Source organism: Kogia breviceps, chromosome 11 (assembly GCF_026419965.1).
Source record: "Kogia breviceps isolate mKogBre1 chromosome 11, mKogBre1 haplotype 1, whole genome shotgun sequence".
Lineage (NCBI taxonomy): Eukaryota > Metazoa > Chordata > Mammalia > Artiodactyla > Physeteridae > Kogia > Kogia breviceps.
Window position 1 is genome coordinate 48,669,304 of NC_081320.1, and position 15,674 is coordinate 48,684,977.

The 15,674-nt window shown below is 37.2% G+C and overlaps 1 protein-coding gene across 3 annotated transcripts in view; it reads right to left on the bottom strand.

Annotated features, from left to right (window-relative positions):
- ACTR2 (actin related protein 2) overlaps positions 1-14,386 on the bottom strand; it is a 35,433-nt gene extending 21,047 nt beyond the window's left edge. The window contains exons 1-4 of one of the 3 annotated variants that reach the window (XM_067007501.1): positions 14,093-14,316; positions 7,221-7,331; positions 4,995-5,012; positions 1,343-1,558 (exon numbers count right to left, since the gene is read on the bottom strand). In XM_067007501.1, coding sequence (XP_066863602.1) covers positions 1,343-1,558; positions 4,995-4,997 — 219 coding nt within the window. In that variant the 5' untranslated portion in view covers positions 4,998-5,012; positions 7,221-7,331; positions 14,093-14,316. Of the gene's footprint in view, positions 1-1,342; positions 1,559-4,994; positions 5,013-7,220; positions 7,332-14,092 lie in introns of all 3 variants that reach the window. The other 2 variants (XM_059079700.2, XM_059079701.2) reach the window with 2 other exon arrangements.
- Positions 14,387-15,674: the final 1,288 nt, after the last annotated feature.

A 15,674-nucleotide genomic window follows, 5' to 3' on the forward strand; every position in this document is an offset into this window, starting at 1 on the left:
AGCTACTAAAATACAAAGCAATTAAAAGTTTCTATCTCATATATAACAAAATGAAAGACAACCTTGAAAAGTTACCTATCTAAACTATTAAGAATGTAGGAAAAAAAAAAACACAAGAATGTAGACTTTTTGCTCTCTGTAACTGCCTACCACCTCATTAGCCGTTTCAACCTCCTTTCCCAGCTCTCCCCTATCTCCTTGGCCCTTCGCTTTCTCACCTCTGTCTACTATCACTTCTTTGGTGAACCATATTATCTATATCCTCATGACTCTCCCAAGTTTTTATCTCCAGTCCCAGACTTCTCTCCTGAACTTGATCTTAATAACCATCTACTTGACATTTTTGCTTGGATGTCTAATGAAGACCTAACATGTCCAAAACTGAACTCCTGATCCATTTCCCTCCCAAATCCTGTTCTACCATCTCAGTCTTTCCCCATCCTCCAGTTACTCAAGCGAAATCTTTGCAGTTATCCCTCTATTACCCACATCTAAGAAATCAGAATATATTTTGGCCCTACCTTCAAAACAGAGCCACAACCTGGCCATTTCTCATTACCGTCTCTGCTACTACCCCTAATCCTAACCATCATTATCTTGTGCTCAGGTAACTGAAAAAGTCTCCAACTGGTCTCTCTGGTACCCTTGCCTCCTTATGTTCTATCTATATTCAACACAGCAGCCACAGGAACCTAAATCTGAGCATGTCCCTTCCTTGTAATAGCTCTACATTTCACTTGGAGTTTAAATCTAATTCCCTATTAGAGCCTACATGGCCCTAGATTGCCCCATTACTTCTCCCACCTTGTCTCCTGTTGCTCTCCCACACTAGCCTCCTTGCTGACTCTCTAATATGCCAGGCTTGCTACCATTTCAAGACCTTTACACTGGCTACTCCCTTTGCCTGGAATGCTCTTCCCAAGTATATTCTGGCTAACTCCCTCTGTTTAAATATCACCTTCTTACAGACAAATACTACCACATTCTATGAAAAACGCAGCCTCCCGACATTCCCCATCCCACTTAACCTACTCTTTTTTTTCCCTTTAGCATCTATTATCTTCCAACAAACCATTCAATTAACTCACTTTTTGCTCTTTCGGTCTGTTTTCCACTGCTAGAGGATACACTCCATGGGAGCAGGACTTCACTTTGTTTACTGGTATATTCTACTTGTAAGTAATGACTAACATAGTTAGGTGCTCAATAAATAGGATCTGGGAGAAAATAATTATTCTTATTCCCTTTATTCTTAAGGACAATGGTAAGATAAAAGAAAAAACATGTGCTTTAACATCACATCACAGAAACACATATATGCGCAACCCATCTAAAAACTTACCTCTACAATCTTCTCTCTGTTTTTGGTTGGGTTCATAGGAGGTTCTGTGAGCAAGATTTTACAATTCCTGGTATCTATGTTAAGTTTCTCTGGTCCAAATGTATAGTCCCACAGGTGTTTCATGTCATCCCAATTTCGTACTATGCCATTTTCCATTGGGTAATTAACTTCTAACATTGAGCGTAATTCACTTGCCTCATCACCAACCATAAGATCCTAGAAAATTATAATATCAAAGCTTTAGACCAAATTTTTGTATAAAATACCTTCAGAAAATTATCCTCCCATAATATTTTGGAAAACTTGGGAATAATTAACTTTAATCTTTCTGGCACTTTCAGACAAAGTCCTTCATTCCACAAGTTAAAAAGATCTTTTCTTGCATGAACAATGCCTTGCAAATCTTAATCATGAATAATAAATTTTTATGCACAGCGTGGTTTAAATCAATAAATTGACCTTACCTTTAATACATATGTTTCCAAAAGAAGAGCATTAGCACAAATAAACCCCACATTTTCATATATTGGAGGGTTTTGTATGAGGTTTCATCTGTTTCTTTTGCTCAAATGTTCAAAAAATAAGGCCTGTGATATGTGAGATAGCACATCAGGGAAAAAAAAAACTTGTAGAAAAATGCTCAATGCATGCAGCACATTTCTTTGTACTAAATATCAAAATGATAAGTGTAAGTACTATAAAGCATAATGAGAAGCAAAAAATAAAAGGATTTTTTATGACACTATAAGAATGGACATATGCACCACATAACTTGTAAATTTCACAAACTTCTACCTATATATGCCTCAATTAGAACTGAAATTAAGTTTCAATATGCCTCAGATGAATGATAATTTGTAGAGATACAAAAAATTAAGACAAAGAGAAGCAATTCTTCTTTAAAATTATCTCATGAGCAACATCTTCAATCTTAAAGTATAAAACTGGAAAACTATGCTATTACACATGAAGCAGAATACTCACAAGTCTTGTCTCCAATGACAGCATACTTAAGATGACCCACATTTCAAAAGTCAAATTTTGTGTGTATAATAAGGCTAATGATGTCCCAGAATTTAAACTTATTTTAGAAATCGGCTAGTCAAAATACTAAATAATCTTGATTTCTACATATACTGATGAATTCAATTAAAAAAAAAAACCCAAGTATCAGAAATAGCTACTATTTGCTATAAGACCTTATGACATTTTAAAACAGAGGTTTAAATACACATATGACTTTAAAACTTTTTAAAATAACAAATAAAAAGAGACAAGATAAACAAGGGTGAAGACTCTAAAAACAACAACAATAAAAAAAAAAACCAAACAGACTTCTGGAAAATCCACTGAAAGCAACAACAAAAAGGAAAAACAAAGTTAAAGCACATGCTAGAAATGTTCACTAAAACTTTTCTGTTGCAACTAATTTTGTATAAAGTTAATTTACCATAACTTAATACTCAAATTGCTTAAATATTAACTATTTAGAATCATCTGATAGGAAAATGCAAAACCAAAAATCTGTATTTGTGAACTCTAGTAACTGACATGCCTTTGTTGAATTACTTATAGAGAAGTATACTGATAATTTCAAATACATCAAAAGACAAGATACACTGATGGACTGACAGATGGATAAATGGATAAATATGTGATGTATCAGTATAGTAAACATTAATATCAGAATCTAGGTGGTGGATGTATGGGTTTCACTGCAAAATTCCTTCAACTTTGCCGTGTATTCTAAACACTTCTTAATAAAATGTTAGGGGGAGGAATTTATACCTCCAAGTACATATATTACTTTTGGCCATCAATGTAACTTAATATACAATTTTGTTAATTTTTTCTAGAATATATCTTTCTTTGTGTTATACAAGGTAATAACAGATCAGATAATTAGATGGTTTATATCATCGATATATATTCACAACTACATTTCAACAAATTTAATGTAAGTCTGGTCTGATTTCACCAGACTGTTTAGTTTTTATTCCATGCAAGAATAGGGGCTTACATATGTCTGATCTAATGCCAACTCAAAATAAAAGTGTCACGGATCTACTTCTAGGGCACACATACCATAAATAATTAACTGAAAAAAACATCTGGCATTGAGTATCTTACCATCCCTCTGAACAAAGAGGACATTTAAAATGGAAGAAAACAAGTATTAACTTATCAAATTAGTGCAAATAGTCTTGACTAACTCAAGCTACCTAATTTTAAAATGTATCCATATCTAAAATTTTATATAAAAAACCTAAAACATATATAGTTTTCTTTAGAACATTTTAACTTCCAAAACCCCAAAATGCTAAAAGCTTTATGTAACTTGCCCGCATCTCCAAGACCAAAGTTATAAGCCATCAGATGAGGCCTTAGTTTTTTACCATCCACCTCATCATTGAACCTCAAGCCTAAACCATCACCTATTACCTGAAAGAATGAAAAATTACAGTAACTGTCTGAGATGGTGTTCTAAAGGCATCTATATTTTATGAAAAGCAGGCAGTGTAGATGAGATTTGCCAAGAATCATTCTGAACGATGTCACCTCTAATTAAAAGTAGAGCAAATATACTTTAAAACCACAATTAAATTCCTAGAACAAAATTTCATAAAAAAACATTAAATTAAGCCTACACTGTTCTCTACAAGTACACTTTTTTCTTAATCTCCTTCAGATTTTAGACAAATGCATGATCTTTTATTTAGGATAAATGTAGGAATTTCCACTTTTAAATGCTTTTGTTTATTCAAAAGAAAACTTCACAAAGTTACTGCTACTAGTTAAAATACATATCACTAGAAAGGCCTGATATTAATCTCTGTCAAAGCTGCTTACAAATAATATTAAAAACAAACAAACTTGAAAATATCTACTACAGAAAGCACTCTGACTATCACAGAAAAATATGGTAGAAGAGTCAGTTGCCTGGGATGCACTTAGTTCTAGTTCAAAAGAAAAAGGTGCCACACAATGGTATTTATTTAGAGGAAGAATCTATTGTCTATGCGAAAGTCTTACAAGACTTCCACCTTTTTCTTATTTATACTCAGATAATGCTAAATCTGCTCATCGATAAGGATAATATAGGAAACAAGTCAATCTCTTTTTCTCCCCCTTTACTGTTTACAGTTCATTTGCGCATTAAAATTTTACTCAGTTTATTAAATACACATGATACTGTACTGGATGCAAATATATACACATATATATAGAGGCTATGACAGGCAGCGTTCAATTTAACAATGGTCAATAAAGTGGATTTATCCAAATGCAACAACTTCACCCCAATTTTCTGGATCACACATATCCTAAATAAAGCCACTTGGTTTCTAATATAATGCACACCACATTCCATTTTAATCGTAACATTCATCTACAAAAAACACAAGGAAAACAATTCAAAACTATGTTAGTAATTAGTTCTGATTTGGTCCATTGTATGCAATCAGGAAAGTATAGGACTTAATTAGTTGCTACCAAATTGAAGCAATGAAAAAGGTTAAAAATCAAAGTACTTAAAAATTAAAATATGGAATTACCCCCCTCCCCAATACCAAAGGGACACAAAAACAACAACTACTGTCCCACCAAGCAAAAGTGGAAAACAAACAGAGAGCATGTGTGTAACCTCACTTACCATCTTTTTGTTATTCTACTTCAACAGGTCAAGAAAGGTGAAGAGAGAGAAGGTAGAAGTAAGAGTCAGAAAAGGCCTAAATAAAATCCTCACTGAAATTTTTAAACATACAAGCAATAGAGACAAATTAGGTCGAGGTCAGATGCAGTACTACTACAGTTTACGGAGTTAACAATTAGGGCCGAATTAGCATGGACAGTTATTACTCCTGAATGAAAACAAACTCATTAAACAATTTAAATTTCCAGTTTTTAGTCTACCACATTTTAGCTAACAAGACACAAAAAGTATAAATCAATCCACTAGGCATAGGAATTCCAAAAAAGTCAAATTTCTTTAATTCATTACTGAATTTAAGAACCTTAATTAAGGAAAATAAATAGCAGAAAAGGTCTAGTTGAGTAGGTAAAGGGTATTTAGAGTTGACTTTCCAAGCTCTAGTAGTCAAGTTAAATTTGACACACGTCTATTTTCTTTCACTGTTTTCTACTGGAAGAACAAATTAACTTGAAAGACTTAAAAGATTAAGCAGATTGAACAGAAGTGAGCCAACCAAACAGACTGACAAACCATACAAGCAAATGCTACTGGGCAATTCCTTAGCAAAAATGTCTTATTAGAATATCATCTAGTTTCATTTCTATCACTTGGCCTTAAAAAGCAAGAAAGTGGTAATTATTGTGACTATGCTGGTCAATAAAAATAGCTATATGGTATGTATCTTAATACCTCAAAAATGTTATTAGCCATAAAGTATATAAAAAAGCCATTCTTTAAAAGGCTGATACTAAATAAAAGTGTGACTTCCAACATCATTAAAAAGTTTATCCTTATCACTATTATTAGCTAAATTTTAAGTTAAGTTCATTTAAGATTGAATTCAATCAGAACGAAAGTTCACAAAAAGAGAATACAGAATTCCATAAAATTCCCCAAAGACCCTAAAAAAAACCCCAAAACAAAAACAAAAAACCTCTCATATTGAGTATCCCTACTGATTGTAACATAACAAAACAGAGGCCAGAATCATTCACTCTGTTGTGGCCTCTCCCATTGTGGAGCACAGGCTCCGGATGCGCAGGCTCCGCGGCATGTGGGATCTTCCCGGACCAGGGCACGAACCCATGTCCCCTGCATCAGCAGGCGGACTCTCAACCACTGTGCCACCAGGGAAGCCCCCATTCACTCTTTTAAGTCTTTAAAAAATTAACACAGAACCTAAGTTTCAGTTTGTATTTTTATTCATTGTAATTCAATTCTCTAGTCCCAAGAGCAGAGAGCCACCAAGTAGCAAACCTCTACCACCTATTACCACCTTCCTAGACATCTCAAATAAACATCCCAGAGAGGCACACGCTAACTCACACACTAACAATTCAGTGAAGTCTTGCCAAGGACTGTCCAGATAGGACCAACAATGCTAGTCCGTTCACAAATGATTCAGTAAAGGGGCCCCTAAATGCTACTGCATTTTGTATAACCTGATCCCTAGGCCACCTGAAAAATTTAAGTCAATTGGTGACCACTGACTTTTGATTGTTCTTTTTCTTCTACAATATTGTATCTCCCACTTGATTTCCAATCCCTTTAATAGAAGATAAAAATCTATCACCCTTAACATCCAGTCTCTCATGTTAAGTATAGTAGGTAGGCAATGACAATATTCCCTCCCCTCTCCTCGTGCTAAGATAAATACAAGGCCAAATAAAGACTTGCACAGCTTCCTCCTGCACACTATGGAAATCAGTTATACTGGTGAAAAGAGGAACCAATAAGATTTATATCCTGTGTTTCCTGACTAGCTATATAAAAATGTAGGGAGATCAGGCCATGAGAACATAGGAAGGAAAAATCTTAGGTCCCAAAGAGACACTAACATAGAAAAATATATGGAACTGAAAGACATAAAAATACCAGGCTGATTTCTTTTTAAAAATTATATTAGGTAATAGGACTTTAAGTCACAAATATAGTGTTCACATCAACATAAAAATCTTACTAAGTATATTTTACTTCATTCAGAGGGTAATGGCATCAAGCTATACTTAAAGTCAGATGAAATTAACTTCAGTTTTTGGTGCCTCTCTTCAGGTGTTGATAAAAATTTTAAATATAAGAAATTCGGCCCTCCTCCTTTGCTTTTCAAGGCATCACATTTTAAAACTACTTAATTCAAAGAACACCTCACAGGTTTTGCTCCTCATTTATCAATAAATAAAATATTACCTTGATTTCAATGTTTCCCACTTTGGTGGTTGATCTGATAATAGGTCTTCCAACCAAAGCTGGGAAGATGTGTTCTGGAAAGTTAGAGCCTGCATATCCACACTTCACAAACTGGAAAAGAACAGTAAAAGTGGGTTAGTGTCAAGGTATTTATGATATTATCCTTTTAAAAACTATCTGAAAAGTACCGCTTTGCATTTATACAATATTTTAAACTTTTGTTGCTTTCAAATTACCCAAAGTAGTCACCCCATCTATCATATCCTCCATTTATTTCCTTTATGGCACTACTACCAGAGTTCCCATTTCCTTACTGGTTAACTGCTTATTTAGTGCCTAGGTCTCCCCACCACAGGGAGCTAAGCTGAGCAGTTCATGCTGGAGCCCACGGCCTTGATGCACAGCGGGGAAGGGACAAATTCACTCAACACATGCTAAGGATTTTTAAAAGAGAAATGTCAGAAAATGAACAGAACTAAAGCAGCTTTTCATTCATGTCTGGCAGTTCACTTAAGCAACCCCATTTTTGAAAATGGGAAAATCAAATGGCATCTGGACTAGCATCAAGTTAAAATAAACATTTATTAGGCATTTTGGGCTATTTACATCTTTATATTTAGACAAACGTATTCAGTAATACATAATGACATAATTTCATATTCAGATAGTGTACTTCTCCAATGAGGACATATCACTGATTCTAATAATACTTCCATTTTATGAATAAGAAACTGATATACTAGGAGATTTAACAATCTACAGTAAAACTGAAAATAGAACCAAGGGTTTTAAATTATTATACCAATAATACAGTCTGCTTAGTCTTATTTTTAAGAGCAGCCATTACAAGGAAAAGGCAGTTTAAAACTTCAGGGTGGGAGGAAGAAGCTATAAAAGAAAGGAAATGCAATCAGTCTCTACCCTCTCCCTTAACAAGCCTTTATTCAATGTATGGTACACTGTGCAAGGATTTTTGTGTCTATTGATGAATTCCAAGCACCTCAGAACAGTGTCTGACACATACTAAATGCATATTATTTAACTGATCAATAAATATTAGAAGTTTTGCTGTTGACTCGTATGATACTATGATTATTTTAACCTAGAGAATATATTTAATATTGAGAGAGTCTATTGTTCCATGGCTTCAGGCACCATATTCTCTTAGAAGAATTAAGGAGAAAAACAGTATCTGAATGTGACGCATGATAGTAATAAAACAAAAGTGGACAGAAAGCTGTTACATACAAGGAACTGTTTTGTTTGATAGTGGTAAAGGTTAGCAACTACCTGAAACTCAATGACTTCTGACTAACCCTCCAAAATATAAAATTTTTCTACTGCAAAGACAATCTTGTTGGAAATGATGTTGATGAACCACATTTAATTATAAATAGTCTAGAACATTCTGCCATGCATAATTTCAAGTCTTATAAATAGAGCTCTTAAAAATATGTTGAAGTCATGTCTTTAGCAGACTAAAGCTACTGGTATGAGAAATCTGCCTAAAATTTAAAAATTGCATATTTCCAATACCACCTGATTTCGTTACCTCCTCAGTTCACGTTTACATTTTAGAACCTACATAAAACATACTGCTCAAATTAGGTTCTCTTCCAAACTCATAAAACCTAGTCCTGCTCAGTTTACCATTCAGCCACATACCCATTTCTAAAACTATGATACAATTCTTACTGGATTAGCTTCCAAGGCAGAAGTTACTGTGATATGATGGCTTAGGCAATAGATTACCTGCTTGCTCATACCTCTCTCTCCATTTGAATAGTGGTTGATACTAAAGAGCAATACACTTGCCACCCTAAAAAAGTGTTCAACAGAATACAGAAATGCTAGTCCATTTTTCCACAATGTCTTCCCAAATAATTTATCAATGTGACCCAGAAACAGTTGGAGTGACAACTGCCACAGAGGAAAAGAATAACACTTATTTTCTAGTCTATTCAAATGAAAAGAAAATGAAAAAACCTCTCACACTCTTCTCTTCTAAATCAAACTCGCTTTTGTCCATAAGTCAAGAGCCAGCTCACTGGACGTGAACTGAAATCAGATGCAAAACCAGAGAATCTCTTCTCATTACCCCACCATATCCAAATTTCTACATAAATAAAATTTGTCATGATCGCCAGCTTTAGTCATAATTTATACATATGTTCCAAATACAGAAACCAAATACAATGCAGACATTAAATTCTTATGTATTAACATAGTGAACAGATAAGGACACTGGGTGGGTCAAAAGTGTCCATTCACCAGACTGAACATGCTCACATGGGTATAAATGTTCTTAAAGAAAATGACAGACTGAATGAAGAAAGAACCTACAAGTTTGTAAGGGCATTTTTAGCATATTAAATGTAAACAAATGATTTAAGTGAGAAATCATAACATAAGGTAAAGGTGGGAGCAGGAGCCTGGGATGGGGCGTAAGCCAAGTCCTGGTGCAGGGAGGAGTCTGCGAAGGTTGACGTGCCTCCCCTCATTCGGAGCCAAACACACTGGGAAACATGCAACACGGTAAATCCATAATCAGATCACTCAATGTTTACTGATTATAATTTGAACAATTATAGATGGGTAGTTTGCATCTTGAAATTCTTGTCTGAGCATACTTCACGGGACAAAATATTTGCCAAGTGCCTGAGGTAAGATGACAAAAGATTAAGAACTCCTAAAACTATAAAAATAATTGTAAACTACTATTCCTGTGCTTTATAAAAAATGGAAATTTGGCTTTTAATTCAAATTAAAGATACCAATCACTTATTAATGAAATGATTTATTCTGCTTAAGCAGTAGTTTATTGGAAGTAGATGCTGCCATAGTAATCCAGTGCTAGCATTAATTACTACAGGGTACTAGTGTTTGGTCAAAATGGCAAGTGCTGCACTATTTCACATTATTTCAAATGTGAAAGCATTAATAGTTATAATAACAAGAATATAATTACAATGATCTATTTCTCAATAACATATAGCCAACAGACAACCTGGCATTTCCTTTCTTGTAAAAAGTATTTTTTAAGGTCTAAACCACGATGTAATAAAATACAAATAAAATATTCTTTTCTAAATTATTTGTTTGGTATCATTTTTAATCCTGGAGATACCTCCCCCCACTCCAATCATTTTAAGACTTGGTGGCTTAGTTCTCTCATTGTGTGCAGTAAGGCTGTGTTTAAGAAATAGATTTTACCATATATAGTTTCCTCTTCATAGCACTGTGGTTTAAACTGGCTCCCTTACTTCCTACTGAGTCATCAAACGGTAAGAACATGAACAATATAATGTTCTTTCAAGCAACAAAAAAAAAGCTCATCTACATTTGTTCTAAAAGTACCTTTCTCCCTCAAAAAATAAACTGGGATTTATAAAGCCTCATTTGGGCTTATTTAATTTGTATTTTTCCTTTATTAATTTAAATTGATGGTATTGACATATTAATTTAATTGCACAATGATTATTCTGATCTTAGACCACCAAAATATTTATTATATTTATTCCAAAGCATTTTATAAGGTGAAACCAAACCTGTTTCTGATTTGTTTCTAATTCAAACACTCCTAAATCCATCATATAAATCTGTATGAGCCTGATAATGGCCATAATACTACAAATGTTAATTGTAAAAGTATAATTACCTAACACTATAAGCTACTTTGTATCACTAGACCCTAAAAATTATACCAGTCACAAAGCAGGCACTCCAGAAGTCTTCACTGTTGGTGAACCAACTCAATGTTGATGAAATCACCCAAGTTTGGCAAACGAATATACAACACCAGGGGCCCAGGCCCAACTCTTGAAAGGCACCCAAGCCTAAGCAGATCTCCACATTTCCACCTATCTGGCCACTTTCCACAGCTCTATTTTAGGTGCAGGTTTGGACGAAGGCTCCATTTTAGGTTTGAATGGTTATGAAGGTGAAATGCATAAAGTACTGGAAATGGTACTTTTCCTCCTCTAGGAGGAAAAGAGACAGTGGTCAGCTTGGGAGCTAGTGAGGAAGAAGAGCGGGACCAACATCTGGCATGTGATCACAAGAACTCACCTACTCTTAGGGCATTCGATTTACGGCCTGCCAGAGGGGCTTAAAAAATCAAGTTCTTGGGACTTCCCTGGTGGTTCAGTGGTTAACAATCCACCTGCCAATGCAGGGGACACGGGTTTGAGCCCTAGTCCGGGAAGATCCCACATGCCCTGGAGCAACTAAGCCCGTGCGTGCGCCACAACTACTGAGCCTGCGCTCTAGAGCCCATGCGCCACAACTACTGAAGCCTGTGCGCCTAGAGCCCATGCTCCTCAACAAGAGAAGCCACCGCAATGAGAAGCCCACACACTGCAACGAAGACCCAACGCAGCCATAAATTTAAAAAAAAAAAACAAGTTCTCAAATACCTATAATTTTAACACCTGAAATGTGTGAGAGGCAAATTGCTTTGGAGTAACAACTATTCCCATAAGGTTTTAGAAATTTAATTTTAATATCTTCTTTAATCATAGAGGAATCATTAGACCTTCAGGTACCTAAATAAAATCAAAATGACTATGAAATATAACCATAAGAAATACAGAATCTAAGTGGTTCCTAATTCTCTAAATTTTCAGAAATATCACAGCATTCATGACTACATACCACATCAGAGCTGTTTCTTCATTTGAAGTCTACCATGTCCTATAGAAAATCTGGATAAAAATTTTAAAGTAACTAGAAACATAACACTAAGTATGTAAGTTTTAGTTTGAATTAACTACACTTTTCTATTTATGTCATAGTAACTGATCTTTTGTCTTAAGAAACAAGATTCTTAAATTATGGATTAGACATAAGACTAATCAATAATATACAATCAGTTTTCTAACACAGATAAACTAATGAAATAGTAACATAAAAACCTAAATATTATGGGACTTTCCCAGTTGTCCAGTGGTTAATACTCCACGCTTCCACGTCGGAGAGCGCGGGTTCGATCCCTGGTCGGGGAACTAAGATGCTGCATGCGGTGCAGCCAAAAAGAAAATTATTTTTAAAAAGAAGAAAAAAAAAACCTAAATATTATGAAAAAACATATACTACAAAAACAGGGTTCACTGTCCTTCAAAGAGGAGGAATCCATTAAAACGTAACTGACTTCAATTTCTAAAGAAAAAAGCTGACATATTCACAAACAAAATATATTAACATCGACTTTTAAAGATTTACATTTATTTAGAGGTCAATTTGAAACTACAGTGGGAATCAGGCTAATATTTTTTTAAAAGCACCTTTAACTGAGTTTTAACTGTAAAAGTAATACATGTTTATAGTTAATTTCATTTAAAGATAGTTTAACAATACATGGTTTGTTAAAACAAAGAACAGTTTTCCAATAATTCAGAAGGGTGAAGTCCTTCCCACCTTACCTCACTCTTATCCCTAGTCTCACAGGAAACCACTATGAACATACATTTCTTATGAATTCTGCCAAAACTTTCATATACACATACATTTGTGGACACATAAATATCTTTAATAAAGAACACACACATAAATGGAATTGCTGTAAAACTTTTTTTAAAACTTAACAATAGATCTTAAAAATGTTTCTATAGTGGTGGACGGACCTGCCTCCTTTTCTTTAAGTACTATTCCATTTTGTATGGATGTCCCATTATTAACACTCTTCTTACTCTCATCCGTTTTTAACTTAGGTCAGATAAAGCTAATATCATCATTGCTTGTAAAAGTCTAACAAATTCAATCAAGGGCACCATCATAGCAGTGAATATCAGCTCTTTTTTCCCCTCAACAATCCAGTTTCCAAAGGGCTTTAAAGTTCAAATAAAATCTATTTTAATTCATCTATCACATTTATGGAAGGAAGGGGATAAAAGTCACAAAAATTGCAGCTCCAAGATGGTTAGGAACTGTTGTAATGTAGGGGGAAGTGATCACTACAGAACTCAACCAAAATAAGTAACACTTCTGCCTTCTAATTTGCTGCCCAAAATACATTTTTTTAAATGGGGTGGGGGGGCGATTGAAAGAAACAACTTTCAAATAATTTCTAAATCAGTGTTTTACTCAGATTTTAAAAATTATTTGCATTTTAGACTCTTAAATACTAACATTACCTGTATTCTGCAAGTAAGGAAAAAAAGGAGGAGGGGTACCCAAACTGATTAACTTCCCCTAACGTTAGTGGAATTAACTCTTGGGCCTTCAAGGGTGCAAGATCAACCACTGGAACACACTGGTCTCTGCGGGGCTGCACCTGGGCCAAATTTCCAGCATGCAGAACAAAAAGTAAATGATGCGCTGCCGATCTGGTCTCCCTTCCCCTCAAAAAACAAGAAAACAAAAAAAACCAAACACTGCTAAAGGACTGAAGTTCACTGCATGACAGCAACTTCCCTTTTTTCTTTAAACCCGTTTCCTGCCTCCCGTTCTGTATCTTCAACTATACAGGAAGAGGAAGGCCTCTTGATCTTTCTCCTTTTACACACCGGCGACCCTGGAGAATGGAGCCCTTTTGGAACACACAAACCCAGCCTTTTACCCCTCCGGCCCTTTAGCCAGAATCCCGCGGCTCCAGCGCGGGGCTGGCCCCGGCCGGGGAGCAGGTGGGAACCCCATCCAGTGCCGGCCTCGCCCGCCGCCTGACCCCGAGCTGCCGGAGTGGCGGGGTCGGGGAAACTAAGGGGCCCGACCCTCTCGCGCGCCACACCCACGGAGGCGGGAAGCGAGGCCCTGGCCCCTTGGCCCCGGGGGCCGAGGGCCCAGGGGTGCAGCCCCGGGCGCCAAGGGCCCGCGCGCCCCTCGCTCATCCCCTGCCCGAGCCTGTAGCCGCCGCAGCCTCCCCGCGAAGCGCTTACCCCGGTGCCGTTGTCGCACACCACCACCTTCCGGCCCTGGCTGTCCATAGTGCGCCCGTAAGAGAGCCGGAGCCGCCGCCACCGAACAACCTACAGCCGCCGTCGTCCGTCGGTTCCTCTTCCTCCTCCTCCCTCTTCCCGGCCCCTCCCGCGGCCCAGCTTTTTTCCCCCACCCGGAAGTGGCCGTCCGCCCCTACCCTGCCCGCCACCTACTGACTGCCTGCGCGGAAGAGGTGAGGACCGGAGACCGGAGGGAGGAGGCCGAGACTGGCAGCGGTGAGCTCCAATAAGAAACAAAGGAGCCCGAGGTCCCGCCCACAGCGCCGTTTCCGGCTTCGGTTCCAGCTCCGCCTTCAGGGTTGCCGCCCATGCAGGTTTTTCGGCGTCTTGTCCTCGGCGTTTCGCCGGGCGTAAATGGCCGCCGAGGTGGCGGCCGCTGCGGTCTTCTCCTTAAGGCGTGGCAGGAGTTGGGGGCTCCGCTTACCCGGCTGAAGGAGGCGCAGGCAGATGAAAGATATCTGGTCTGTGGCGAGACCGCAATGGAATGTGACAGAAAAGCCTGTCGGGAGGGCGGGAGGCGGCAGACACCCTTGCAAACCCCACCATTGAATGAGGCTTGGTGTATCATTGCTTGTAGACCTTTTCAGTGGACAGAGCTGCGATGGTAGACACATGAAATCGTGCATTTATACCGATTCCTCCAATTCCAGCCCAATCTGTCTTTGCCCGGTTTGCCCTTAGTCGAGTGGACAAGAGTAGGTGCTTAACGATTCCAGCCTCATTGCTCACCACTTGCCTTGCAGCAGCATGATGTTGCTTCACACCTCTTCAGTATATGTACCTATCTGAACCCAGACTCTGCTTTGAAATCAGACAACCCCAGTTTCAAACGTGGCCCTGCCACTCAGGAATTCTGTGATCTGGGCCCACCCTACATGAGCTCTCAGTTCAATATTATACCAGACTGCTTCTCAGTTTCACTTTGTTCTTTTATTAGACAGTGGTGTTCAAACCTTATAAAGGCATAGAATGCTTTATTCAAATTTAATCTTATATGGAAACCCAACATATAAAAATAGATCAAAGTATGGGAGTTCCCTGGTGGTCTAGTGGTTAGGATTCCTCGCTTTCACTGCCAAGGCCCAGGGTTCAATCCCTGGTGGGGGAACTGAGATCTCGCAAGCCGGACAGTCAAAATTTAAAAAAAGAAAAGAAAAGAAAGATCAAAATAAAGCTGCCATAGTTATTGGAAGTTTGAAAAGTTAGGATGAGTAGGAGGCCTCTGGGGAATCTGTCTTCCCTGCATCAGCTTCAGTAGTTATTGATGTACCTCAGCCTGCTGAACTTTGCAGTAGTTCATAAATTACATGTCTTACTTTTCTGGCCCCAGTGCCTAGCATTGTGTAGTTTTCATGGAATTATATTTAATTGGTCTCAGCAAATTGAATTCAAGCATTTCTGTGTCCTTTTACTTTTCCTCTTTATGAAATTAAATGGATTACAAATTTTTACTTTTTAAGAAGTAACATTTGTTTTCTTCTGATTATAAAATCACCACATGCAGACGATAGAAAATATCAAC